Source organism: Pleurodeles waltl, chromosome 4_2, assembly GCF_031143425.1.
Source record: "Pleurodeles waltl isolate 20211129_DDA chromosome 4_2, aPleWal1.hap1.20221129, whole genome shotgun sequence".
Lineage (NCBI taxonomy): Eukaryota > Metazoa > Chordata > Amphibia > Caudata > Salamandridae > Pleurodeles > Pleurodeles waltl.
In genome coordinates this window covers 657,571,178-657,598,721 of record NC_090443.1, presented here as the reverse complement: position 1 = coordinate 657,598,721, position 27,544 = coordinate 657,571,178, and the positions used below count along the sequence as shown (strand labels likewise).

Below are 27,544 nucleotides of genomic sequence, written 5' to 3'. Positions count from 1 at the left end.
TAGTTCAAGCTTTGATCAGATTACGTTTAGGACAGCCAGTATTGTTTCTGTATGTGTTTCATTTGAGATTGAGATTAACCTACATGACCTTAGCATTGTTAATATAGGGAAATAAATATTCTAACTTTTACTAAAAGGTGTGGTTATTCATGACTGAAAGGTCATGGTGTGTGACAATTACTGACTCTTTGGATTATTAATGTCATTGACCATTGATGATTATTGATATTGTGTACCGGTCATTGATTATTGATTTGCATGTACTGGAGTTATGGTGGGAACATCTTAATTGCGAGTCAAAGGGTTCATCAACCTATTCACGTCCCTTTGTAAGTTTACTAATTAAGGTCTGACGCGCAAACAACCAGATATGGCAACATAACAGAACAATCATATAAGCCTAACAGTGTCTGTGACGACAAGCTGATTATGTTCAGGCAATTGATATTTGTTTGATTCCTGCTACTATTGATTTTTTTAGTAGAAATAGCTATTAAGTGTACCTGTGTGTTGCCAAATAGAAATTATTAGAACATCATTGTAATCTGCTTTATAATGAATTTATTCTGTAATTGCCCTTTTGCATTTGTAATAAGACTGCACCTCAAGCAAACAAACAAACCAGTGTCTAGACGTGCATTACCATGGAAAAACATTAAGGACTAAATTAAGGAACAATTTATGACTGTGTCGTCTGTGGAGCAATTGCTTAGTGTATGGCTATAAAACTGAGAAATGAACTGGACAAAATAAAATATATGCCTCTAGTTTAGAGGGCTTCAACCATTTTCGTAGTAAGAGCAACTTGTGTTCAGTGGAAATCCTCTTGAGCTACTAACATCACTATATATGTAATAGTAACCACACCAGACATGTTTTTTTAGTGCCCACCATATTCAACATTACTAGCAGTGATCAGCTCAGTGCGTCAAGCAAGGTTGCCAATGCGGAATGCCTTTACATGGGTAATACATAACAAACATAGCTGCAGTTCCCTTCGCACCAAGATAATAAAAATAGTAATAGTCTCCTCACACCATTTGATGTTTATCACTCAAATACACATATTTTTGTTTCTAATACGCGCATTTAAATTTTGGTATACATATAATAATTGAAGCAAGATTAAGCATCTATTTATTTCACTGGTCTGCACACAGGAGAGTTACTTATAGTTACTTACGAGTAGCTAGAGAGCTACCAGTAGCCCATGATCTACACTACTAATTGAAGAATCCTTCTCTAGTTCATGTACCTAAGTAATCATGTCTTCTTCAGTAGAGCTGAGGGAAATAGTTAATTGAAGGACATCTATGATCATAACTTTAAAGAAGCGTGAAGGTCATTTTTCCCAAATTGTTGAAGTCACATTATTAAATGGAACTTTATGACAAAGATTTAAGTTTCCTATTCCAAGACTAACATGTCATTAATGCAATGAACATGCATGCTTCTCATAGTGAATTTTCACTCCTTATTGGTGGGAGCCATATAGAATTACCCAGTATGAAAAGTATCACAAACATCAGCTGGGTGAACCGCAAAGGTGCGTAGTGTATTTTACTAAAATGTGCGACCAACAATTATCAGCCTGAAGAAATTTGTTCCCATGATCCTTTATTGGAACTAAATAGGTATGCATAGGTTACCTAGCACTGTTATACATTTGGAGTTCCATATTAATTGGCATAGCTTTGTAAATAAAATAATCGTCAACAAAATAAAACAAGGGATCAGGTTTTGACACATGGGAAGCTTATGGCTGTCCATTATGAGCAGATTCTTGGTGCCTTTACTGGTACTTTAATCTCTGCTAAGTCAGTGCCTTCCATGCAGCTATGTAAACGAGTGTCTGAGGGCAACGGGGCATTCTTAGTGTTCTGAGTGTAAAAAGACCAAACCAACATACAAGTCCTTTTTCCCTTAATAAAATCAAAGCATGAAAAGACACTTACAAAGTCATATTACAAAAGAATTGATCTGGGGCAGAATATGGGGCAAATAATGGATACAAATGTAAAAAAATATAATGCTATGAGGCTGCTTTCAAAGTTTGTATCCTGATGTCTCTCCCTTACTTGAATTAATCACAAATGAGGCATCTCTGCTTCCCCAGACACCAATTGCAATATGCGTCCTCACAATAAAAGCCTCTCCCCTGCAATTCTTCCTGTTGTTTTTGTCTTTCTTTTGGATACCTCTTCTGTCAGTCATGTCACAGTTTTGTTGGCAAGCAGGCTGACCCGTTTAGTTTGCTGTGATGTGACAGGAATCGGCTCAGCAGAGGACACTCAGACAGGGTCACACAGGTCCTGTGCTGCTGGGGCGGTACTTTCAGGTCTACGGACACAGTTGATGTACACTTGCTGTGGCATTTGGAATAGGAGAGCAGAGCTGTCCCCCAAAGCAGGTTAAGAGGCAGTAAGGTCCTGTGAGGACAGTATTTTTAATAAGTTATTTGGTGTGAAATTCTCCTCTATGGATAAGTGGACATTTTCAACGCTGGCATTGGTGAACTGCTTCAGGTGTCTAGTCTTATGAATTCATATTAAGGGATTGGTGGTAGTCTAGGTCCACTCACTGTGATGATGTCATGGAAGAAAGCAGCAAAAAGAAAGCATTACTATTTCTCCTCCTCAGATGAGGAAGGCCCTATTCCTTCACTGCCTTTTAAATAAGGAAGTGGGAGACTGTGCTGCTAATTTGCCGCTTCTCATGTCTGAATCTGAAGTTCAAGTCATGATTGAGGAACCAGTGACCAACGCTCTAGCCAACACAAAGGCTAAAAGCAGCTCCAAATTGTCAGGGAGCGTGAAGGAGACTGATTTCTCTAATTAGACCCAGACAAACCTTCCCCTTCATCAGGCAAATATCTTAGAAGGAGGGAGATGTCAAAGACCCTTTCTCATGTAAGAAATAATTTGAGATTCTCTCCATTTCTCAATGTTAAGCCATGCACTATGGCTATGTCTTTTCACATAGCCATTAAGGACATGGTCATGGGAGACTGGAAGGTTTTGGCAGAGGTGGGAGTTCCACCCTTCTGCAGAAGGAATATATGCTGGAGGGTGATGATATCCTTCCTTATACCATAAAGATAGGTTAAATGTTAGGTACCTTGATTGGTAAGACTTCCATTACCCCAGAGGACTGTTCCCCTTCTGGTTCCTTGGATAAAAAGATAGAATCAGGTTTGAAGAAGGCCTTTGTAGCAGAGAACCTTGCACTGAAGGCAAACATGTATACAGCTTATGCTGCCCCTTGACCAACTGGCAATAGCTATCAATAAGGGTTAGGAGTGTTCAGAACTATTGGTGGGCATGGAACAGCACGTGCGATTGCTATCCGTCATTTCTCCACACGTAGTCAAGATTAAGGCAATTTCATCCAAAGCACTGATTGCAGCCAGAAGAAGCCTCTGGGAGCAGGAATGGAGGACAAAGACTGTGGAAATGAATGTGCTTCTTAAAATTTCATTTCAGGGGAAAGGCTATTTGAAGAGCAACTGCATTTTATGATTTCTCAGGCATTCAAAGACCACAAGCACACTCTTCCATATAAGATAAATCTGGACCAAATATGTTTTGGGATCAGAGGACCAAACCATCTCCTCTTAGAAAATACAAATCCTCTTCATTCCAAAGGAGGAAATACCAGTCCAAAAAGGATACCGCCAAGAAGTGTCACGGGGACCTCTTGGACCCAAGCTGGTCACCACTGTTTTTAGGTTTGTTTTACATTTCAATGTTTGATTTGTTTTAGCTAAGTTGCTTTTAGCTATTCCATTTACATGCATTTTCTTCCATGATAGTTCTTAGACCTGACAGACTTAGGGTGGTTTTCCTCCAGACTTTGTGCCTTTCACTTCCTGTTTTGCTGTATCTCATAGCTGACCTTAAGGCTCTGAGCACTTCAGCATTGCTGACCAGTGCTAAAGTGGATGTGCTTCTTCCCTAAACATGGTAGCATTGGTAAACACACAATTGGCATAATTAATTTACTTGTAAGTCCCTTGTAAAATGGTACACCTTATACCTAGGGCATGCAAATTAAATGCTACTTGTGGTCCTTTAGCACTGATATAAGTAGCCTGTAAACTCCCATTTTATTACCTATGTCACCCCTAAGGTAGGCCCTAGGTCATACATAGGACAGGGTGCCATGTCTGTAAAGGTAGGACTTTCAAGGTCTACATTTCGTGGTAATGAAAAACTCCCAAAGTCAGTTTTCACAAAGAGTGCATCTGCATACTGAATGGTCTTTCTGGGCTGGGAGACACACCTGAACTACTGGATCTGGGAAGAACTCTGCTGTAGTAAAGACTGTTGTTCTGTAAGTATTGACACTTCACCTGGATTGACTGTTCTAAGCAACTGCTTCTCTGCTTTGCTGAGCTTCCCTGCTCCCTGTTGATCTCTGCCCTGATGAGGACAAAGACTGGGCCCATCTCACTAGAACCCAGAATGGCTTCAAGGGCTTGCAGGTTTGCCCCCTGCTCTTCTGCAGTCTCAGGGACATCCAAGACTGTCTGTAACTCTCTTGGTGCTGCTGGACTCTTCCATCTGTGAGTCCCACCCTTGCCTGAGGTGCCCTCGTCTAGTCCTGGGCCTCAGAAGTGGGTTTTGCAGTAGCTTTCTGTTAAAACCTGATGCATCGTCATCACTGCACTGGTTAGAACCACTGCATCGTCCTTCGCTGCTGACGCAAAGGTTGTTCGCCGACATCCGATTCACAGCCTGCATGGCCCGATGAAGACACTCTGCATGTGAAAAGGGCCAAGAGCTTGCAGGTTTCCAGACTAAGGAGTAGTTTATCCTCCAGCAACCTGTCCTCAGAGGAGCTGGCAGACAAGAGGGAGGAAAGAAAACTTAAATTGGAGCTTACAAAGAAGAAGCTAGCTTTTGCAGAGAATAAATTGGACTCTGAGGTCAGTTTGACAAATCTGGTTTTAAGAGCCCTTGATGTAGGGTCAGCAATGGAAATGGTGGCAGCATACCTTCAGTGTTATCACATGAGTCCAGATTTCATATCCCAAAGGATATGGTGCCCAGATACAGTGTGAAGGATGACATAGATAAATGGTTGCCAACTTATGAAGTAACCTTAAAAGTGCACAGGGTCCCAGAGGAGTTGGGGGGGATGAGGGGAGTCTTTAGCGGTACATGTCCACAGTGGGGAGAGACATGAAGGCCATTTTAGTCGTCACGCTTGGGTTGAAACCTGAGAAGTACAGGCAATGATTCATGGCTAGTCACAAATATGGTTAGACTTTTGGACTATCCTGGTATGGCACCGAAGGGCTGGGTGAAGGGCAGTAAAGCTGATGATTTTGAAGGGTTGTACAACTTATATTTTGAAGGAGCTAATTCTTGATAATTGTTTTCGAGAGCTGTACCAACAACTGTAGGGTAAGCAAGCTGACTGATTCTAGGAAGCTTGCTGAGGAGGCAGACATCTGGGTCAGCATCAGACTGTCCATGAAAGTATCTGGGGAGACTCTCAAAAGAAGAAATATGGGGGAGATTAAAAGGAGCTCTCTAAAGTCCCCCAGAACAACTCACAGGAGAAAGGGTATAGTTCTCATTTCCAATCCGGCCACCAGAAGCTAAACTACCCTGACAAAAGTGCTATGAGTGTGGCAATTATGGGCACAACAAAGGGGACCCCATGTGTCCAAAAAGGGCACACCCTTCCATTAGAGGCAAGAAACCCATGGGTTTTTGGCATAGTACCAGGGGAAGAGTTTGTCCCAGTTAATGGGGGGTGGGGCTTGGTGTGGTTACCCTAGTATCCCCGTGTGACAGTGAGATGGTTCCTAAGATCCATTTGCCCTCAAATACTACAAATTATAGGCAATGAGCTACCATCAATGGACAAGGTGTTAAAGCTCTGAGGGACACAGGTGCTAGTATGACTATGGTAAGGAGCCAGCTGGTGTCCCCAGAGCAGTTGATTCCTAATGAATTCCACCAAGTTGTGGTGGCTTACAACGGGGAAGGTCACAATCAAGTGGCCCTTGTTCCATGTGAGTGGGGGGCGGGTTCAGGACATCTGAAGGTTGCTGTGAGCCCTGCCATGCCTGTGGACTGTTTGTTGGGTAATGACCTGCAGTACACTATCTGGAAAGAATTGGAACTCAAGGGTCATGTAGGGATGTTGCGATTACCCGATTGGATCTATGCTACCACAAGGTCCATGGCTGCCCAGGAGAGGAGTCAGAAAAGGTTGGTGCCTTAGAATAATGGCTCACCCAGCTGCTAAGAAGGGGAAAGGCAGATGGTGTGGGAAACCTGCCCCTGAGTGTACCCTAACTGAGATGGCGCTGCTTCCCTTGGTGACCTGCCTACACTTGCCAGATGGAATGTAGGAGGAGCCCCACCAAGGAGGAGTTCTTTAGGGAACAGAGGCAGTGTCCAACCTTTGAGGGCATGAGGAAACAGGCTGAAGCCCAAGTGGCAGGTGATGTCTCTGGGAACTACCACATTTACTGGGAGCACAACCTTCTTTACAGTGATCCTGAGGTTCGTGGGAATGGGACAACAAGGGCCCCAGTGGTCCCCCAAAGCTACAGGGCCATTCTACTGGAGCCTGCTCACAAGATTCCCCTGGGAAGGACACTTGGGTCAGGACAATACTTTTTGCAAGGTGTATCCCCCACTTTTATTGGCCTAAGATCAGTACTTCCTCAGGTGCATTCTGTAGGACCTGTGTGTCCTGCCAGGCCAGTGGGAAAACAGAGCAGAGTCTGAAAGCCCCCCTTACTCCCTTACTTGTTATTGGACGTATGCATCCCAGACTGCTTCAGGCAACAGTCTTATCCTGGTTCTGGTGGATCATGCAACTCAGTACTCAAAGACCATCCCTCTGAAGACCATTACTGCATCTGCTGTTGCAAAGGCCCTGATGGGGATTTTTACCCAAATGGGTTTACGCAAGGAAGTGGTGTCTAACAGGGGCATGAACTTCATGTCTGCATATATGTAGTCCATGTGGAAGAGATGTAGAGTAACTTACAAGTTCTCCACCCCTTGCCCCCCCCCAAACCAATGGACTTGTTGAGAGGCTTAACAAGATCCTGAATGGCATGATCAGAAGTCTGCCTGAGGGCCTGAGGGCCTGAGGAAAAAGTATGATATCCTCTTGCCCTGCCTATTGTTTGCATACAGCAACACCAAAGAATGACGGACTGAGTGCTGAAACTTTTTAAACACTCACTCCCAGTCGCAGATCTGGGTTTAATCCATCATTCTCTTGCCTCCCTAGTTTAGACTGCTGGCCAAGAAGGACCTGGCCTGGCAGTTCGGGCTGGACTATTCCCATGGGGAACAGAGTCAAGGCAGAGTTGCATATGGTTGGGTCCAAACTGAAATGGCATGGCAAGCAAAACAACTGATGGATTAAAGCCAGATCTGTGACTGGGAATGAATGTTTGATTTGTTCTGCATTCCATCTATCATCTGTTCTTTTTCCATTTGTCGCCCAAGTGGGAAGGGTATACCCAGAAGTGGGTCCCATGCTCGCTACACTACCAGATTCAAGCTAGCCTGACCGATGAGGGGTGATACCATAAACCGGTTTCAGGATGCTTGATTCTGGTCCAGGGAGGTCCTGGCCTGGCAGTTCAGGCTGGACTGTTCCCAAGGGGAACAGGGTCAAGACTGATTTGCATATGGCTGGGTCCGAACTGGAATGGCATGGCAAGCATAAAAACTGATTGATTAAACCCAATCTGATTGAATGTTAGATTTGTTCCACATTCCATCCATCATCTGTTCGTTTTGCATTTGTCGCCCTAAGTGTGAAGGTTATGCCCAGACGTAGGACCCGCTGCTCACTATGCCACCAGATTTAAGCTAGCCTGGCTGATGAGGGTTGGTTGTTGTTGTTGACAGATGGACAGAGTGAACCTTTCCCTGACCTCTTAGCCTCCAAAGAGAAGGATAGGCCTGTGGAAGGAGTAGTCCCCCCACACTCTGACTTCTGAACAGCAGAGGAACTGTCACCAAGTGTTTGAACTTCTCACTTCTATCTCTTATTCCTGGGACTCTGAAACCTTTACCACTGCTGACAAGTACTAAAGTGCATGTGCTTCTCCCCTAAACATGGCAACATTGGTGTATACATAAGTGGCATATTTAATTTACTTTTTAGTCCCTTGTAAAATGGTATAATATATACTCAGTGCCTGTAAATGAAATGCTACTAGTGGGCTGCAGCACTGATTTTACCCCCTATATAGCCATGTAAACATGTCTGAGGCCTGCCATCACAGAGCTTGTGTGTGCAGTGTCCCTGCCACTCCCGCTTGGCATTTAAAACCCCTAGCCAAGCCCTAAACTCCCATTTTGTTATATAAGGGTCACCCCTAAGGTAGGACCTTGGTAGCTCTGTGTGCCTTGCAGCCTATCTATAATACACATCTGGGGTATGTGACAGTAGCTCTGTGTGCCTTGCAGCCTGTCTCTAATACACATCTGGGGTAGGTGACAGCTACACTTTCTGCATTCCCTCTAGACAGCCAAAGACATAGGAAGGGTGGGTGTGACAAAGGAACCATCAGCATTATGATAGGCCTTCCTAGGCAGGAAGGGTGTGGAGGAGCTGATACACTTCAGTATGAAAGTGTCTGTCCCCACACAAAGGGATAATTACCCCCTACTGGTTGTCTGGAGCCAGGGCTAGGAAAAAAGGATCACTGTGCCCTTTAAAGACCCTTCTTTGAAGTCATCCCTATTTCAAAGGCACATTCGGATATAAGAACTGTGTCTCTGACATTATCAAATCAGTACACTACTGGACCTGTGAAGAACTCTGTTGGAGTAAAGACTGATGTGCTGTAAGGTTTGCCACTCTTCCTGGACTGAATGTTCTAAGGAACTGCTTCTCTGCTTTGCTGAGCTGCCCTGCTGCCTGATGATCTCTGTCCTCCTGAGGACAAGGACTGGAGCTTTCTCACTTGAAACCAGATTGACTCCAAGGCTTGATGACTTGCCCCCTGTTCTTCTGCAGTCTCAGGGACATCAAGAACTGCCTACCACTCTTGTTGTGCTGCTGGTCCGGGCCATCTGAGAATCCTACTCCTATGTGAGGTGCCCCCCCTCTTGTCCTGGGCCTCAGCAGTGGGATTTGAAGCTGCTTTCTGCTAAAAACCAATGCATCGACTCCACTGCCTCAGTCGGAACAGATACATCACCCTTTGATGTCAACGCAGAGGCTGTTTGAGGACAGCGGATTAACAACCTGCACGGCTTGACAACAACACTCTGCATGGCTCGAAGCATTGCATTCATCTCTACGTAGCTCGATGTGGGACCTGACTGTGTGGAAAGTCTCACTGCATCGCCTTAGTATTTGCTCTTATTTATCAGCGCTTGCTCCATACAAGGTACTTCTTCAGTGGACCATGCAAGCATTCTGTTGCTGGCCTACCCTTCATCATGGTCGCCAGAACTTTGGGTTTGCACCAGTCCCTTGCGACATCAAGTAACCTCTTGACCTCTAGCGACTTCTGAGCATTATTTTTTGTTAAATCTATAAAAATTAATATCTCAACTTCTACTGATTTGATTTTTGCCATTTTGATCTTCTTATATTCAGATAAATATTCTCTATTTTCTAAACCTGCGTTGAGTCTTTATGTGGTGTTTTAATTGTGTTACTGTGTGTGTGTGTGTGTGTTGCACAAATACTTTACACATTACCTCTTTAAATAAGCCTGCCTGCTCTGTGCCAAGCTACCAGAGGGTGATCACAGGTTATCTCTAAATGTGTATGTAGCTTACTCTGTCTAAATGTGGTGGTTCCTACTTGGGTACAGTGCATACCCTAACAACCAGAAGCCCAAGTTCTAACTTTAGTCTTGTAGGAATCTGTGGTACGAGTTGCTTGTTTAGTTAGCATTTGCACAGCATGTAATCTGTGCTTTCTGTTCAAGGCTAGGAACACTGTGCAAAAGATCCTAGTTCTTATGTTGGCCATTCAGGAGACAGCTTCTAACATCTAGACACGGCATTGCACAAGAGCTGTGCTTCCAAAACAGTACAGCATTTTTATATAAACAGTGCACTGACCTGCAAGGGGCAGAGGGCATTCCAGCCACGGCCACCCTAGGACAACATTGTGAGACATGCAGCTTGCTGGTGCTAATTTACAAGACACCTTAAAGGATTACCATCTACACCACAGGCCAACTTCTGACATTGTCTCCCAGTTTGGGATTAGGGCTAATTCCTTAGGGTGGACCAAGCAGAAGGGTTCACCCGCTATGCTCTCATAGTAGACTTAGGGTTAGGTAGGAACCTTCAGAACATCTAGAAACACATTCCCCATGGTTTGATTGTATATCTTCTTTACCATATTTGTAATGCTGAATACTTTATGTTTCATCTGCCTAATTATCGCAGCTCACTCTTTCTACGCCAGACTGCAATTGTTTCAATAAATGCATTGAAAACTTATCTTGCATTCCCTGTGTCCTGCCTTGACATGGATGAGTAACACCACGAAAGGGCAAGATCTGTTCCCACGAGTTCCTTGGGGAGTCAGAGTGTCATGTTCAGGTTGCCATAATCACCTTCCACTCCGGTGGGTTTGGAGGTTTGGATGAGGCACTGTGAGCTAGCCTGGAATTGGGCCGGCAGTTATTGATGGTGTGGATGGACTCAGTCTCCCACAATCTGAAGTTCTGCTGTCCTAAATGTGCAGTCCTATTATCTGAGTAGGAACTGTATAACAGAAGGATGCATCCAAAAAGACATCCTCACAAATATAGATCAACCAAGCTGATGCCAGTGGTTGGAAGAATCTATACATTTTTGGAGAACTGGCAAATAGCCATACCAGGTGCATAGGCATTTAATATAAATATAATCAACAAAGATTATGAAGAAGACTTTGTTGAAAAACAGCCTCCAAAAACTGGAGTGAAGATAACACATCTACTGAAAGCAGATTCCAAACATCTTGCACTTTTGGAGGGTGCAGATTCTATACTAAAAAATGCAATATCTATGGTACTACAGTCAGAGAGGGGAATTGGAGCATATGCCATTCTTTTATTTGTTCAGAAAGTATCAGGAATGTGCAAATGCGTAGTGGATCTAAAGTGGATCAGTTTTTGGATAAGATCTGTTTACTTTACAATCCATAATCCCTTTGACAAAAACAGGAGATTGGATGGCATCAATACATTTACAGGATGCTTATTTGCATGTGCTCATCAGAAGGTCACATCAAAGATTCCTGTGGTTTGCAGTGGAAGATGAGCACTATGAGTTCTGAGTTCTCTTTGACTTAAATCCTTTCCCATGGCCTTCACCAAACTTCTATCACCTGTGGTCCAACTCATACATGCTAATGTCATTTTTGTTTATCCATACCTTTATGACTGGTAGATTCCAATTCCATCAAAAGGTCTCCTAGTGTCAAACACAAAGAAGCATATTTATCAAAGATTTTGCGTCACCCTATTGCCATGCAAGGGGATGTGGGGTGATGCAAAACCTAGAACAACATTTACTGAGCCACACAAGGCCACCTTGCATGGCCCTGCATGGCTTGGTAAATCTGGAGTAACGCAGGGCAGAGCAAGTCATTGCCTTGCATTATGCTGCTCCAGGAAGGCATTAATGGGTGGAGTGTGGGTGCAAGGAGAGGACAGGAATGTGCCATATAATTTTAAATATGGACCATTCCTGCCTTCTCCCTGTCATGCAACACCGTACAGCAAGGTGTCTTTTTGCACTGCTTTACATGACATTTTGCAAAATCTGCCCCCACCCACAATTTAAGGCAAGCTCAACATCAACCCTTTATAGGATCATATCTTCAAACTGTATAGAGAATAATTCTGTTGCCAACTTGTTGGATGCTAAAGATTCAGAATTATATTTCAGAATTGTTAACACAAGAGCTTTTCAGAGTGTCCTCATGTATGAGAGTACAGGGGGTTCTTGCCTCAATGGTCTTTATTATAGTCTGGGCTAAGTTCCATCTTTATGGAAAATTGGGATCCAAGTTCTCAAGATCTGTCACTCAAGATCGCCTTGCCTCAACATGTGAAAGATGTTCTGCCATGGTAGACGGAGTCAGAAAATCTGGTGGCAGGAGTTCTTCTATATCCACCCCTTGGCGATAATCATGACGGACACCAGCCTTTTAGGATGGGGTGCATGGTTGGAATCCCTACAGGTTCACAGATAGTAGTCACTGAGGGAAATGCAAAAATCATCAAACTGGAGGGAGTTTGAAGCAATGAGGTGAGCTCTTTTGTTTTTCGAATCTCAAGTGCAAAAAAAGCAGTATTGATTCAGACAGACAACATCACTGCCAAAGCTTAGATAAACAAGCAAGGTGGGGCAAGAGCCACTGTGCTGAACAAAATTTCTCACAAAATGTTCTCCTGGGAGAAAGTACCACTGATATCTCTGACACTGATTCATATACAAGGAATTTCTAATATGACAGCAGATGTTCTCAGCAGGGAAATTCCACCCTCCCTGAACTTTTCTCTGCAGCCAGAAGTACTCAATCCGTTAACTTGTTGATGGAGTCTCCCAGTTCTGGATCTTTTTGCCTCAGCACTCAATGACAAGGCTTGAAGATGCTGTGCAAGGGAAAGTGACTTGGGCAATAAATGCACTGTTGTGTCAATGGGCATAGAATCTGTTGTATGCTTTCCCTCTGTTTTCCATCATCCAACATCATTTCTAGTGAGAGTGAGCAGAGAGAGAGCTCACATGGCTTTGATTGCGAATCACTGGGCCCTGTCTAATTAGTTCCCTCTATTGATGATCATGAAGGTTTCTCCAGAATGGAAGCTTCCAATAAGTCTGTCTCCTCTCAACATAACAGTCTAAAGGATTGACACCCTAAAGAATCTCCACCTGACAGCATAAAGGTAGAACAGAGACAAGTACAAGGTGTGCCATATACAAAATAATTACTTTGCAGGACTCCAGGAAATTGTCAACTTTAAAACTGTACAATAGACACTAGGGATCTTTTTTCTTCTAGTATGACAGGAGGGACTTGCATCGTACCTTTGCCAGTTTAATTCTTATCATGGAGTTTTTGCCAGGAGCGTCAAGGTTGAGATTGGCTGCAGCTACCCTAAGGGTGTAATGAGCAGTGATCTAGGTTTTCTGAGGTCTTTGGAAGAATTTGACAGATGAGGAAGGCCTAGTTTCTACACTATTGATATTTTTACCAAATACTTGCCCTAGATATTTTAAGGTCTTTCCTACATAGTATTTGAATCTAGTTCTCAAGGCATTAACTAAAACACATTTTAAACCTTTTGATCAATCTGAAATTCATTTACTTCACCTCACAGCTTTCTTTCTTGATGCAATCACTCCAGCAAAGAGGTTAGGAGAGTTAGGTACACTGGCCTGTTAAAGTCTTCTTGCGCAGAATCTCCCAGGACAGGTGGTTTGGGTTCATTCCAAAGATCAACTCTTCATTTCATAAGCAGCAGGAGGTGATTTTGCCAGAATGTCTTTCTCCTTCCTCAGATGAGGAAAGAAGGTTGCAAACTTCAGATTTTGGGAGGACACTCCTTGTGTATTTATAGAAAGTTCAGCCCTTCAGGGTGATGGAGTCTTTATTTGTTAACTTTGATCCAAGGAACAAGTGGGAGAAACTAGTGACTTCTACCTTGAGCAGATGGATCAGATCCCTTATTGGAAAGACCAATGAGATAGAATATTGAATTCCCCCATTGGGAATTCACGGGAGATCAACCTGCAACATATCCTCTAATGTAGCGGAGTTGCAAGTGCCTTTGATAGCCGCAATATGTAGGGTGGCTACATTGTCTGATTTGCCTACTTTTACTAGACATTATTTCATTTCAGAAGTAAATCACATTAATTATGTTTTTTTAAATAAGTTCTCCTCTCTATGAGGGAATAGAGGAGGGTTGAATCTCTGTTTCATTAAAAGCCTATTTTTGTTCTGCATACACTGACAGTTGCCTGGAGTCATTGACTTGCTAAATCTCACTTGTGATTAATTCAAGCAAGAAGTAAGGGTAACACTTCAGTTACGTACTGATAATTGCATTATTCTGAGTACTACTGCCTCACTTTAATGCGCACTAAGGCCCTGATTTATACTTTTTTTGCGCCGCATTTGCATTATTTTTTTACGCAAAAGCACCATAAACTTACAAATACAATTGTATTTTGTAAGTTTACGCCGCTTTTGCATCACAAAATGAAGCAAATGCGGCACAAAAAAAGTATAATTCACGGCCTAAGTGTGGAACAACTGACTATTGTGTTGGTTGTGAGCTTGGTTACTGATAGGAGGAATGGTGGGGGGAGAGGCTTTTTTATGGGGAAGTATATTGTAATTGGTGCTGAGGCAAGGCGGCCTCATTTGTGATAATTTAATGTGAGGGAGTAGGACTCAGAGTAATGGAATAACAGGTAAGTAACTGAAGCAATATCAGTATAGGGATGAATCTTACATCACAAAGAAAAGTCTCAGTTCCTCCAGTAGAAAGTTGACTTGAGATTGATTCAGGCTTTTCAAGTGTTCTGTTAGAAGTGGGGCTTTGTACTACTAGGTGGCATATCTACCTAAAACTTTGAAATTGCATATCTCTGTTTCTACTGATTGTATTCATGTCATTTTAGTATAATTATATTTATTAAAATTGTCTCTTTTAATATTTACTTTTCTAAATTGTTTTTAGATTTTTCTTGTGCTGTTTTTTAACTTTATTACAATTTGTGTGTTCGATAAATACTTTACACGTTGCTTCTACCTTAATCGTTACTGCTTGTGCGGCAAGCTAACAGTGGGTTAAGCACAGGTTAATTTAGTGACTTTTGTGTTTCATCCTGCCAAGGATTGTGGTGGTTGCCTGAGTGGGGTTTCCACTTTACTCAACCAATAACCAAATTTCTTTCACCAATGTGTGAAAATGTGTGCAGGGCCGAACTGAGAACCAAAAATGTTCAGTCCAGCCCTATTTCCTTCTTCCTCTTTCATCTCTCTCCCTCTCTTTCAAGTTTCCAATGTTTCTTTCCTCTATCTCTCATAAAGCAACCCCTGTGCAAGATGCAATTAACCTGATGGAGCAGGAGAAAGTAGCAGAAATGCTAGCAGCACCCTCTGCCTTCAAAAAACAACCTCTAAAGGTCCAACCCCATGAGGAAATGCCCGATAGAAACCATGGTCGGCCAGCACTGAATGAGTGAAAACCATTTAAGACACTCTTTGTTTCCTAGTACCTGCTCAAGTACACTACATAAAACAGTGCAGTGCACGAATGTTCGCAGCCAGTCTCCTGTTCAAGGGTGAAACACTTGTGAGCCACAGTTCACCAATACATTTTAGAGCATGTATTTGTTTACCGAGTTTCCCCAATACTGTGTCACCAGTAAATGTAACATTATTGGTATTGAATTCCAATTCTAGGCCATTAACCAATGCATCTCGTGACAACCACTCGTAAATGACTCCTCTCTGAAAGTATTGCATTTGCAATTACTTTAGTCTGCCCTAAGTGGTGTAAGGGCAAAATATAAAGGATACATTCCTTTTCTTTCCCTTCATGGGTTTCGTTTTTGTAACAAAGCAGATAGACTAAATTAACTCTACATTTACCTTCATACATACTAAATATCGGAGATGTCGCAACAAATAAAACCTATTTTAATTTAGAGGTTAAATCAAGATATTCTGCAAATATGTTTTCTGTGACATTTCTTTTAGTGTCCCTTTTTGGGTTGTTGCACAAGAATGTTCTCTATTTTTACAGTGCATTTTTATATTTTTTATTTCGGGGTTTCTGGAAAAAAAAGTGAACGTGTTGATGGAACACATTGATACTTTCCAACATTGCTTAGTGTGAGGATGGGACACAAATCCTTTTTTGAGACGGGGCACCAGTGTAGACAACACACCCATAGTCCCGTCTTAACTCTCATGGTTTCTTTTGTTTAACTTCAGACCTCTTACATCTCACTATGTCATGTGGATTCTAATCTCACTTAACTTTATTATCACCTAATGAAATCCACTCCAAACTTGTCCTTCTTTCACTCAGACCTTTTTCTGAAAAGTACGCTTTACTGATCATTATACCTTTAGGAACTACAGCCTATTCATCTACCTTACAAATCCCCTTTCCTCGCCCCGGGCTCTGTACCTGTGACAACATGACCAACTGCTTGGCTGCTCCTAAAATGTTTCTATGCTAGCTGTGAGTCTTCACTGCGTTTGTTAAAACGAGAAAATATGGTAATGGCAATGATATTTTACAAAAGGTCCCATTACAATAAAATATTTTGACCTAGAGTTAGTGTATTAAACACATCTCTCTCTTCATTTCAAGCACGTGTCTCCTAAGAGATCTTGAACACGACTAATGAGACCACTTTTCAGGGGACGAGGGTGGTTTTGCTATTTTGTGCTGATCTCTGTCAATCTCTCAAGTGGTAGTGCAGCAAAGAAATCCTGGTGTGTGTGTCTATCACGGTTCCCTGCAGAAAAGCCACTAAACACTAAAATGTATTTTTTATTAATCTGAATGAAATATCCTTTGTTTCCTTAATGAAAATAATATTTGTATAGTTCTCAGGAGGCAGGAAGGGCGGGGAGTGGCTTTGGTGCGTGTTGGGGCTTGTTGTGGAGAATTCTGCTTATCAAACGGTCTTAAAAAACAGTTGCAGAAAAAGGCTTTTAAGGTGCGCGTGCCAGTCAATGATTAGTTTCTTAGTCCCTGACTCCGACAAAAAGACTGATAATTGCTGCCAAGTGATGAGCACTTAAATATAGTTTGATTTTTAGAATGTTGAATAAAATGCTGTGAATTGCTGTCAAAGGAGAGTGGAACGGGCATATAATTTGCAGAGACGTATCGCTGACTTGAGTTTGTGGTCCTGATATAGGCCCTCATTCTGACCTTGGCGGGCGGCGGAGGCCGCCCGCCAAAGTCCCGCCGTCAGGTTACCGTTCCGCGGTCGAAAGACCGCGGCGGTAATTCTGACTTTCCCGCTGGGCTGGCGGGCGGTCGCCTTCAGACCGCCAGCCAGCCCAGCGGGAAAGAGGCTTCCACGATGAAGCCGGCTCGGAATCGAGCCGGCGGAGTGGAAGCTGTGCGACGGGTGCAGTTGCACCCGTCGCGTATTTCACTGTCTGCGCAGCAGACAGTGAAATACATGTAGGGGCCCTCTTACGGGGGCCCCTGCAATGCCCATGCCAGTGGCATGGGCACTGCAGGGGCCCCCAGGGGCCCCGTGACCCCCCCTACCGCCATCCGGATCTCGGCGGTCCGACCGCCGGGATCTGGATGGCGGTAGGGGGGGTCGGAATCCCCGCGGCGGTGCAGCAAGCTGCGCCGCCGCGGAGGATTCAATGGGGCCGCGGTACACTGGCGGGACCCCGCCAGTGGTGCCGGTCGGACCGCGGCTTTACCGCCACGGTCGGAATCCCCATTGGAGCACCGCCGGCCTGTCGGCGGTGCTCCCGCGGTCCTCCGCCCTGGCGGTCAAAGACCGCCAGGGTCAGAATGAGGGCCATAGTTCCCTACCCCAGAACCTCCCTCACCATGAGGCGAAGCTCTCAATTGTGCAGGAGGTGCAGTGGCACCAGGGCCAAGAGGCTTGAGGGACCCACTGAATCACGAGTAACCTGAGTATTGATGTATTGATATCAAAATAAATACGAAAATTCAGCGCAAAATAAGTATAAGTATACCCCACAGTATGCAAATCATACGTCTCTATTTCTCTTTGAGTCAAAGTTTTTTTTTTCAAATTTCTGAATGAGTACATAAATGATCAATTGTTACAAAGTGAAACACATCCTCACTACAAAAGGTGACTTCAGACCAAATCGAGTGTGATTAACAAATTGAAGCTACTAATTCTGTGTCTTGCACAAAGGAGATTGCGTCAGTAATATCCATTCATTCTAGAAACATTATTGACTGCTTTAATCCCTTACTGTTCCTCCTAGCGTCAGCAACCGGGAAACACGTCACATTCCTTAATTCAGATGTCCAAGGGATTACTCGCAAACATTTTGATAAATCTCGGCAGCATTGTAGTGGTGAACAAAAAACAAACACAATTTGTAGGACTCTACATTAATAAGAAAAAATATTACTCACCCTGAAATGGCATTTATGCTGGGCAAGCTAAAACAGTGTGCAGATTGGCTCTATATATTTTATCTATTTTAATTGTTAACATAAAATACAACTATTTGTTTCAAACTTTTTAGAGGCAGCTCTTATATTTACACTAGTTTGAAGCTAAAGTTACATTGATCTAAAACTCAAATTATATAAATGACCACCTTGTTATCGTTTTCCAAATTTTAATTTTGTATATGGATGAAAAACGGCTACTGCACTGACGCACCAGGGCAGGAAACATAAGAATTCGCCGTAGATTCTAATTAATCACTCTGGGAAGCTCTGAGATTAGATTGTTACCCACAATTATCTGTTCTGCAGATATATACATAAAATGGAAGCCCTCGGAGTCCAGCACAGATAATTGGTTAAAGGCAGTGTGAGTGGTTCCTTCACATTCCCCTCAAATGACAGATATCCATGTGCTTAGTTTCACAAGACCAGACAATTGAGATCTTAGCAGAGAACGGAGCCGAGGGCATATTAGTTTTCTCAGGCACAGTGGCAACTGAACTCAGCAGCAACAAAGTTCATTCTTCACGATTTTTGTAATACAATATTATTGAAAAAATGTGCAACTGCCATCTGTCCCTCGAAGACCTGATACATTACCAGTAGGCTGAAACATTAACAAATAGGACAAGGGTATATGCCTACTAGCTTCTGTCCACAAATTAAGTCTCAGTTTTTGGAAAAGGAAGAACCCCCAATTTTTTTTAAAAGAACCACAAGTGTTCTTTTCCCTTGTACCTTTGTCATCTATGGAGTAAGTAACTCTCCTACAAAGACTGGCAAATTCAGCATCCCGATGTAGCCTCTCTCAGAATGTAGGTGACTTTTGATGACTTATCTGACTGCAATGTGGAGTTGTTTGCACAAGTTAACCACAAATCTAGTAGATGCAGAATTCACTTGACCAGATAATTCAGAAGAACAAGTAAGGGGGCTCCTCAAATCTAATAGGTGGGCAGGTCAAAACCCTATCCAGATGCAGAGGTAGTGAAAGAAGTGTTCAATGGAAATTTGCATTAGCTGATCAGTCTGCAAATGTCCTTTATTTGGGGACACTTTATTAATCCAAATAGAAAAAAAATCAGTACTAACCTCATGACCTGAAGCAAAACTGGATCTCATACTTCTGCTACTTCTGCTGCCTCTGCTGCTTCTTGAGTAGGATGAAGTTGTTGATCCGTGACTTTTTCTTGAATGCTACATAATGTAATTCAAGATGAGACCATAGCTCAATTAGAAGAAGAGTCAATTATTTACTAAATCACACTGAGCACACATTGCAAGAGGCAAATCATTTGTGCAGTTATTCTTCTGAGGTTGACTTATATGGAGAATACGGCATGCCCTGGTTTACTGACAGCAACTGAAATGTACAAATGTAGATTTGCAGTTTACAATATACATTTTTAAGAGCACACAATAGTTTTTTGGGTTTACTTTCAGATTGGTAGCGAAAAATATTGACCTAATGTCTGAGGTCTTCATGTGAGGTACCCATGTAAAGTTTTTATTGGAAATATCAATTATGGTCATACATTTTGACACTATTTTTCTTACTAATGTTTAGTTGCTTCCTTGCTGTTGTACTGAAAATCAGATGATAGGTATTTAATGAACTGAACATTGACACAGTTGAATTTTTGCTTTAATTTTTTTTTTTAATCAGGTTACTTCTGTAGCAGGAGATAATGTGATGGTTGTTCAGTCCTATGTGTGTTTTAAGAAAGGTTATCCTGTTGGATCTTTTGGATTGGTTGTTGCTAACTGTTGATTTCACTCCTTTGATTTACTTGACAAACAGGATTCCTGAAAACTGGGTAAATGATAGGAAAAACAACCTCGCTACATATTGATGTCACAACATGTGAAGCAATATATTCACCAATCACTAAAACCGGAGAGGGTGTAGAGAATATGCGAACATGGATTATACAAATACACACAAATACCTAGAGTTATGTTAATATATAACTCAGCTGAAGAAGCTGAACTGGATTTGAAATTCAACAGTCCAGCTGCAGAGTAAGCACCTATGTGGAATTAAATTGTTCAATAGCATGAAATAAAAGACATCTGTAGTGGACAGGCAATCTTTTATAATTTCGATGTTTCAAAAAAATATCAAGATCATAATATTGGAAAACATACATTTTGGGTAAAATATTCTGATGCAAAAATACAGTGGTATAGAATATTTTTTCAAAGAATATCTTTTTGTGGTAAGTAATATAATTGTAAAGAATATTTTCATTTTATTTGACTATTAATAGTAATTTATTTTTGGTAGCAGGTTTTTGGGTTTGTAGGGGTATAGGATGGGAAGTTAAGTAAGTTACAAAAAATAACAAATAGTGTTAATTCGTTTTCAATTATTAATCAATTATTTACTTGAATGTAATTATGTGGCTAGTTTATCACTCATTTATTCAAGGTGTATTTAAGTTGCAGGTTTTAGGGTTTGTAGGCAAATAAGGTGTGAAGTTTAATTAAAGAATTTTAATTGAATTTCATTTTTAACATTAAATAATATACAATTATTAATTATGTGTTAATTATGCATATTACTCCATTAAATACATATTGTGTAATTGTTGTAATGTTGTATTTATTTTATTATCCATTTTAGTTTTAATAAGTTTATTAAACATTAATTTTAATGTATTATTATCTTTGGTGAAAAAGGATGTGAAAAAATATATTTTGTCTAATACTTGATATGATGTTATTTAAAATTTTGTAATTTATTATGTGTAATTTTGATATTTAATAATTAATTTATTTAACAGTGTTTGTGATATTGGGCCTCATTACGAGGCTGGCAGTCTTGAGACTGTCAGCCTTGTGGTGGCAGTGAAGACCGATATTGCTGTGGCAGTCTGACCCCATATTATGACCCTGGATGTGAGACTGCCAGGGTACTGCCATCTCCGCCAGGATTGGTGATCCTCTTGGGTTGACAACGGGTGTAGATCGAAATCAGCTAGGGCGTCAATGCATGTGGCGCCGCCCTCCTCATTATGGCCTGGTTCTCTGACAAACCTTAAAACCACCATGAAAAGGCTGGTGTAGAACAGGTGCAGAGGGCCACAGGGGGGCCCTTGCACGGCCCATGCACTTGGCATGGGAAGTGCAGGGGTACCCCTGACCAGCACCCTTGCAATTTTCACTGTCTGCTAAAATTGTGAGGGTGCTGGTACACCCTGCTGGCAACAGCATTGCCACCGACTCGATTATGAGCTGGAGACAATGCTGTGGCCTCTTTCTCGCTAGGCTGAAACCTCAGTTTCTACCCATCAGTCTAGCGGTAAACTCTTAATGGATCTGGCAAGGAGGTAGCCAGTGTGATGGCAACCTCCCTGTCAGCAATTCGCTGGGCAGGTCTTCCCATTAGCTGAACTCCTAATGAGGCCCATTTTGTTTCTAGGATGATATTTTTTACTTATATTTAATTTATTTGTATTTATAAATTGAAATGTAATAAATAAGGAATGATTTCATAATTGTGTTTTTTCATTTAGTGAATTTGATATTGTTATGCAATTCTTTCTTTTGTTACTTTTTTAACGTATTCATTAACATTTGTTAATAAATACATATAGTTATTTCTGTACACTGATATGTAGTAATGTTTTGTATTAAGCGTTCCAACATTTTCAATACATTAATAGGATCTGTATTTATTTATATAATCCTTTTAAGAAAAATACTTTCCCCACTGTTGCTTACACTGGAATGGGTATAGTTAATTGATTCTCTTCAAAGTCCAACACTCTCCCTACTGTTGCTCAGACTGGAATATAATTAGTTAATATAACCAAACAAAACACAAACACCTTCCCTAGTTTTGTTTACACTGGAATGAGAATTGTAAATTTAAACCTTCCAAAGTCCATCACTTTCCTTGCTGTTGCTTAGACCGAGGTGGTACTATTTAATTTACACCCCTCTGAAGTCTAACACTTTCCCTACTGTTGCTTATACTAGTGTGGGATGAGTAAATTCATCCACTCCAAAGTCCAACACTTTTTCAATTCTTGCTTAGACAGGAGTGGGTATAGTAAATTGAATCCCTCCAAAGTCCAACATTTTCTGTGTTGTTGCTTAGACTGGATTAGCATCAGCAAATGTAACCCCTCGCAGTCCAACACTTTTCCACTGTTGCTTAGACTGGAGTAATACTAGTAAATCTAACCCCTCCAAAGTCCAACTTTTTTCCTACTGTTGCTTAGCCTGAAGTGGGAATTCTATATCTGATATTTCTGGAATCAAACATTTTCCCTAATAGATGTGAATTTCAAATTTATATTACTATTTCTCAATTTTGTCTATATTTAATAATGTTTGTTGTTATCTTTTTAGAATTCTGTTAATGTTATATTACTTTTTAGTAAATGCGGTTTTTGGGTTCTAATATTTTACTATTTTGTGTATTGGTGAAATTAATTATTATATTTTGTTAATATATTGTTTATCTATTTAATATTTCATGTTGCTTTTACTCATATATATATATATTCACTGAGTCGTACTGAGTTATACTTATGTTTCAAAAATATAAATCATGGCCTAATATTACTTTCGGTCATGCGTTATAGTTTTTGCAGGTAAGTATAACTATAAGTATAACTATAACTGCTGACTTTCTATGGTTTTGATCAAGTAAAACATGAACCTAACTATAACGTTCCAGTAACCTTTATTTTTTGCAGTGAATTTCTATTTTTTCCTTAATGTAAAGTAATATATCATTACATTAAAACAACTACAGCTGTGCCCTGCCGCCAACCACGCTGCTATGGTGTGAGATTTAGTTTTTCCACTAGGCTTTGGATACGTGGATCCATCTTGGATTTACACTAGGGGTTGCACTGTGCATCACGGTGGAACTGCAGATGAAAAATTTTTCAACTTTTTGTAAATGAGTGTTCCTGTAGAGACCCCCCCCCCACCCATGTGTCTTATGAGGTCAGGATACCTCTGTCCTGACACCTTGTGTATGTTTTTATTTATGTTTTCTCCCTAGGGGCCCAGCCAAGAAACACAATGGTGTCCACAACTTTCCTTTCAGGTTTGGCCACCGAATCAGTCAGGATCTTGCTTTTTGCCTGCAACTGTAGGTAGCTGCAGGTATACACAGATCGGCCATGCATCCCAAGATATCTATAGCTCTTGCCTTTAATAATTTTGAAACTACTTAACATGCCTTACTCAGGCTGTTGCCGAAACGCGTTGGATATCTGTGCTGAAATAAACTGAATTTTCATATTGGAGGTGTCCTGGTTCTCCTGATATTGAAGGGAGCGTTGAAGGTTATATTAGGGCCTGTCGGAGCCCACCCAGGACCTCTGTGTGGAGCACCTGCATTCGGGGATCTGTGTACGAATTGAATAATATATATATATATATATATATATATATATATATATATATACACATACTGTTTGTTTTAAGTAGAAAATGCCATAAAGGATTCTTTGGAGTGCGGTGAATGATTATTTTAGATATATATTTATTTTGAGGGTGGTCTCCTCTGTCACCGGCACCGGCAGCTGAGTGCACCACTGAGATTGTGATCCTGACCTTTTGCTTGTCTATATATATATATAGGTATATATATATATATATGTTCTACATCTAAATTGCATACACTGGTAAAATGACCGTACGTGGACACACACCACTTGGTGCATTTTTTTTACATTTTTTGCACTTGCATCAATTTAGTTTGCATTGAGGAAGGGATTTTTTTGCTACTGCAAATGATTTGCAGATGACTGTCATGAATACATCTAGACATCCCAACATTGTCCTTTTTTCCTCTGAGTTATACTTTTTAATCATCAGATAAACACATATAGGTTTGATATTCATTTTTAGACAGAGGCAAGAAGAAATGATGTGGACAGGTGCTCTTTAGTGAACTCCTGGAAATGCCATTGTAAGCTTGGATCTGTAAGTAATCTAAAATGAACACATACACACAATCAGCAAATCACTTACCACTTGGGAAGAAGTTGATTTAAACTGGCGTTCGTAAATTTCAGGAATTTTCATACCCTGTAAAATAATTAAGAAGTCGTTATATAAAATAAGGAAGCACTCTTTATCTTAGCTACATAATAGACTAATTGTTACCCATTCTTCTGAAGAATGTCTTTTGATGCTGCTGTTGCTGCTCTCAGATCTTTTCTCAGAATCTGTTTTAGCATTTTTCTTTTGTGTTTTATGATATCTGTTGGTCTTGCTTTTTTTCTTGTCATCCCTGTGATATTTGTGACTCTGGCTGCCTTGTATATGACTGTTACTGTGCGAGTGCTGATGGCTGCTGCAACTGCTGCTACTGCCACTTTTCCAGGCAGAGTTTGAACGGTCTTTATTTTTCTGATTATCTTTGTTCTGTTGACTATGATTTTTCTTAGTTTCATGGTGACGATGATGTTTTTCTTTATGGTTGTGTTGATGCTTTTTTGGATGTTGATGCTTGTGCTTTAATTTCCCTCTGGTAGATGATTGGTAACTTTTTGAGTGTGTTCTTTTGGGATGGTCTTCTGTGTCATCTGAACCACATTCACTATTGGATTGACTGCTTGAGGTACTATTACTTTTGGACAGAGATGATGAGTTTGAACTTGTACCATGCTGCAATTTGTCCTATTTGAAAATAATATACAGGAGATTTTATTTGATCCACTCATGTTCATTTTCTTTAAGAACTTAAAAAATGTTAATAACTTCTGAATGATTGCAGATAGTATATCCAAAATCAACCTCATTTAGAAGCACAGTACAATTCAGAACCTAATAAAATAAAATAAATAATAACACTTTAAAACTATATCTTTTCATATCAGACATATCTCATATATTCTTATTTCCAAAGGAACAAATATTTAGAATTGCAGGCCTATCATTCGCCTAATAAATGGTAATGTGCTGATATTGAGATTGATCATAATAAGATTAATTGATGAGAAATGCAACAATCAGAAATAGATGCTGGAGGCTCAAGTCGTTATGAATGAAATACATAATGGTCTATCTTTCTAAACATAACTTTTTCTACTTGTGCTGCCTATCATAATTATACACTACCAATAAGGTTTGACATGGTCAGCCATTAGCTAAAGTGTAGCGCTGAAATATCTGCTGCTATTTAAGTGGCATTACACAAAATAAGTGTTTTATCCTATAAGACACAGGGGTTCATCTACTGTTGGCTCAAAATAGTTGGCAAATGTATCTTCCATTTTGAAAGTATAACTAAGCCATGAGTAATCTTACAGTCACGATGTACAGTTTTTACGCTGCAATGCTTCTGAACAATAAGGTTGTTCCCCTCCTGCAGATGCAAAGTGATTGCCTGTGATTAAAAGTGTTGGACCCGGCCCTTTCTACAGGGTTATTCCCCAATTTATTTGCCTTCTCCTAATTTTTCCGACCCTTTTTGGCTGACATTATGACTCTGGGCACTTTATCACTGCTAATCAGTGATAAAGTGCATGTGCTCTCCCTTGTAAACTTGCCATGATTGACCTATACCTGATTGGGCCATTCAATTTACCTGTAAGTCTCTTGTACAGTGGTATACCTATACCCAGGGCCTGTAAATTAAATGCTGCTAGTGGGCCTGCAGCGCAGCTTGTGCAAGCCACAGAAGTAGCCTTTCAAACCTGCCTCAGGCCTGCTAGCGCAGGACCTGTGTGTGCAGTTTACTGCCACAGAGACCTGGCATCTAAATTTACTTGCCAGGCCCAGAACTCCCCTTTTACTACATGTGAATCACCCCTAAGGTTGGCCCTAGCTAGCCCTATGGGCAGTGTGCTATGATGGTAGAAGGCAGGACAGGTGCCTGGTTTTGTGGCCTGTCCTGGTAGTGACAAACAGCCTATTTGGTTTCTCACTGCTGTGAGTGCTGCCTTCTCATTGGATTGCATTTGAAATGTCCTGCCTTATGTCTAGGGGTATTGTCGGATTTATGAGGGGTAGTGTAGACACGTTTGGTATGGTTGTAATGGTAGTGAGAAATGCTGTTTACTGGTGTAGGTGGATTTTTTTATCATTACAGAAATGCTACTTCTGGAAAGGGAGCATTTCTCTGTGCTTATAATTCTGGAGTTTTGCAGTTTAACTCCAATCCAAGTCTGGGCAGAGTGACAGATGGGCTTAGTGCATACTTTTCAGACAGCCTGTACACAAGGAAGGTGGAGGTGTCACAGAGGTGTATCTTCAATTTGACTGGTCTGCCTGGGCTGACAGAAGTAGGGGCGTGACACACTTGAATCTGTAAAGGCTGTGCCCTCGCCTCACACCAAGGGCTCGTTTACCCCAACAGATGTTTGGAGCCTGTGCTGGAGGTGAGAGGGGGCACTCCCTGAATCACTTATTACTGGTTTGAACCTTCTTTCCCCCTCTTTGTTAAGCCTTTGCAAAAGTGAGTATAAGAACAGGGGATTTTCCCCACAATGGGGAGACACTCTGGACTCTAACATGCTTGTAACTGGACACAGAAGGTTGCTGCAGGGACACACAAGGAACTGCATGGACTGCTGCTGCTGTGATGACCTGTGACCTGCTTGGTCACTGTTAGACTTGGCATCCTTGACATGGTCTCCCCTAACTTTTGCCTCTGTTTCCCAGGCTGTTGATGTGTGCTGGACTCTGTTTTTACTGTTTTTGATACTCTGGGCAGTTTACCACTGCTATCCAGTGCTAATGCGCTAATGCTCCAATGTAAAATGTATGTGTGATTGGCTTTCCATGATTGGCATATTTGATTTACTAGTAAGTCCCTAGAACAGTGCACTAGAGGTGCCCAGGACCTGTAAATCAAATGTCACTAGTGGGCCTGCAGCACTGTTTGTGCTTCCCACATTAGTAGCCCTATAAACATGGCTCAGACTTGCAACTGCATTGTCTGTGTGCACAGTTTTCAACTGCCAATTCGACTTGGCAAATGTTCCCACTTGCCAGACCTAAACCTTCCCTTTTCTTACATGTGAGGCACCCCTAAGGTAGGCCGTAGGTAGCCCCATGGGCAGGGTGCAGTGTATGTTTATGGTGGGACATATACTAATGTGTTTTATATTTCCTGACAGTGAAATACTCCCACATTCGGTTTGCACTGTGCAAGGCCTATCCCTCTCATAGGTTAACATGGGGCTGACTTGAAATATTAATAAAGTGTAGATTCAGATTTCCTTTGGGTGCCAATAGAAATATGGAGTTTAAGGTCTCTGAACTCACAATTTAAAAATACAGGTTTTAGTAAAGTTTTTTTTAGATTGTGTGTTTGAAAATGCCACTTTTAGAAAGTAGGCATTTTCTTGCTTAAACCATTCTGTGACTCTGCCTGTTTATGCATTCCCTGTCAGGGTCAGT

The 27,544-nt window shown here is 41.3% G+C and overlaps 1 protein-coding gene across 1 annotated transcript in view; it reads right to left on the bottom strand.

Annotated features, from left to right (window-relative positions):
- The window catches only part of LOC138293923 (vitellogenin-like), a 605,610-nt gene that overhangs the window by 142,909 nt on the left and 435,157 nt on the right, over nucleotides 1-27,544 (bottom strand). The window contains exons 23-24 of the mRNA XM_069233203.1: nucleotides 24,302-24,817; nucleotides 24,167-24,223 (exon numbers count right to left, since the gene is read on the bottom strand). Of these exons, the coding sequence (XP_069089304.1) occupies nucleotides 24,167-24,223; nucleotides 24,302-24,817 (573 nt within the window). The remainder of the gene's footprint in view (nucleotides 1-24,166; nucleotides 24,224-24,301; nucleotides 24,818-27,544) is intronic.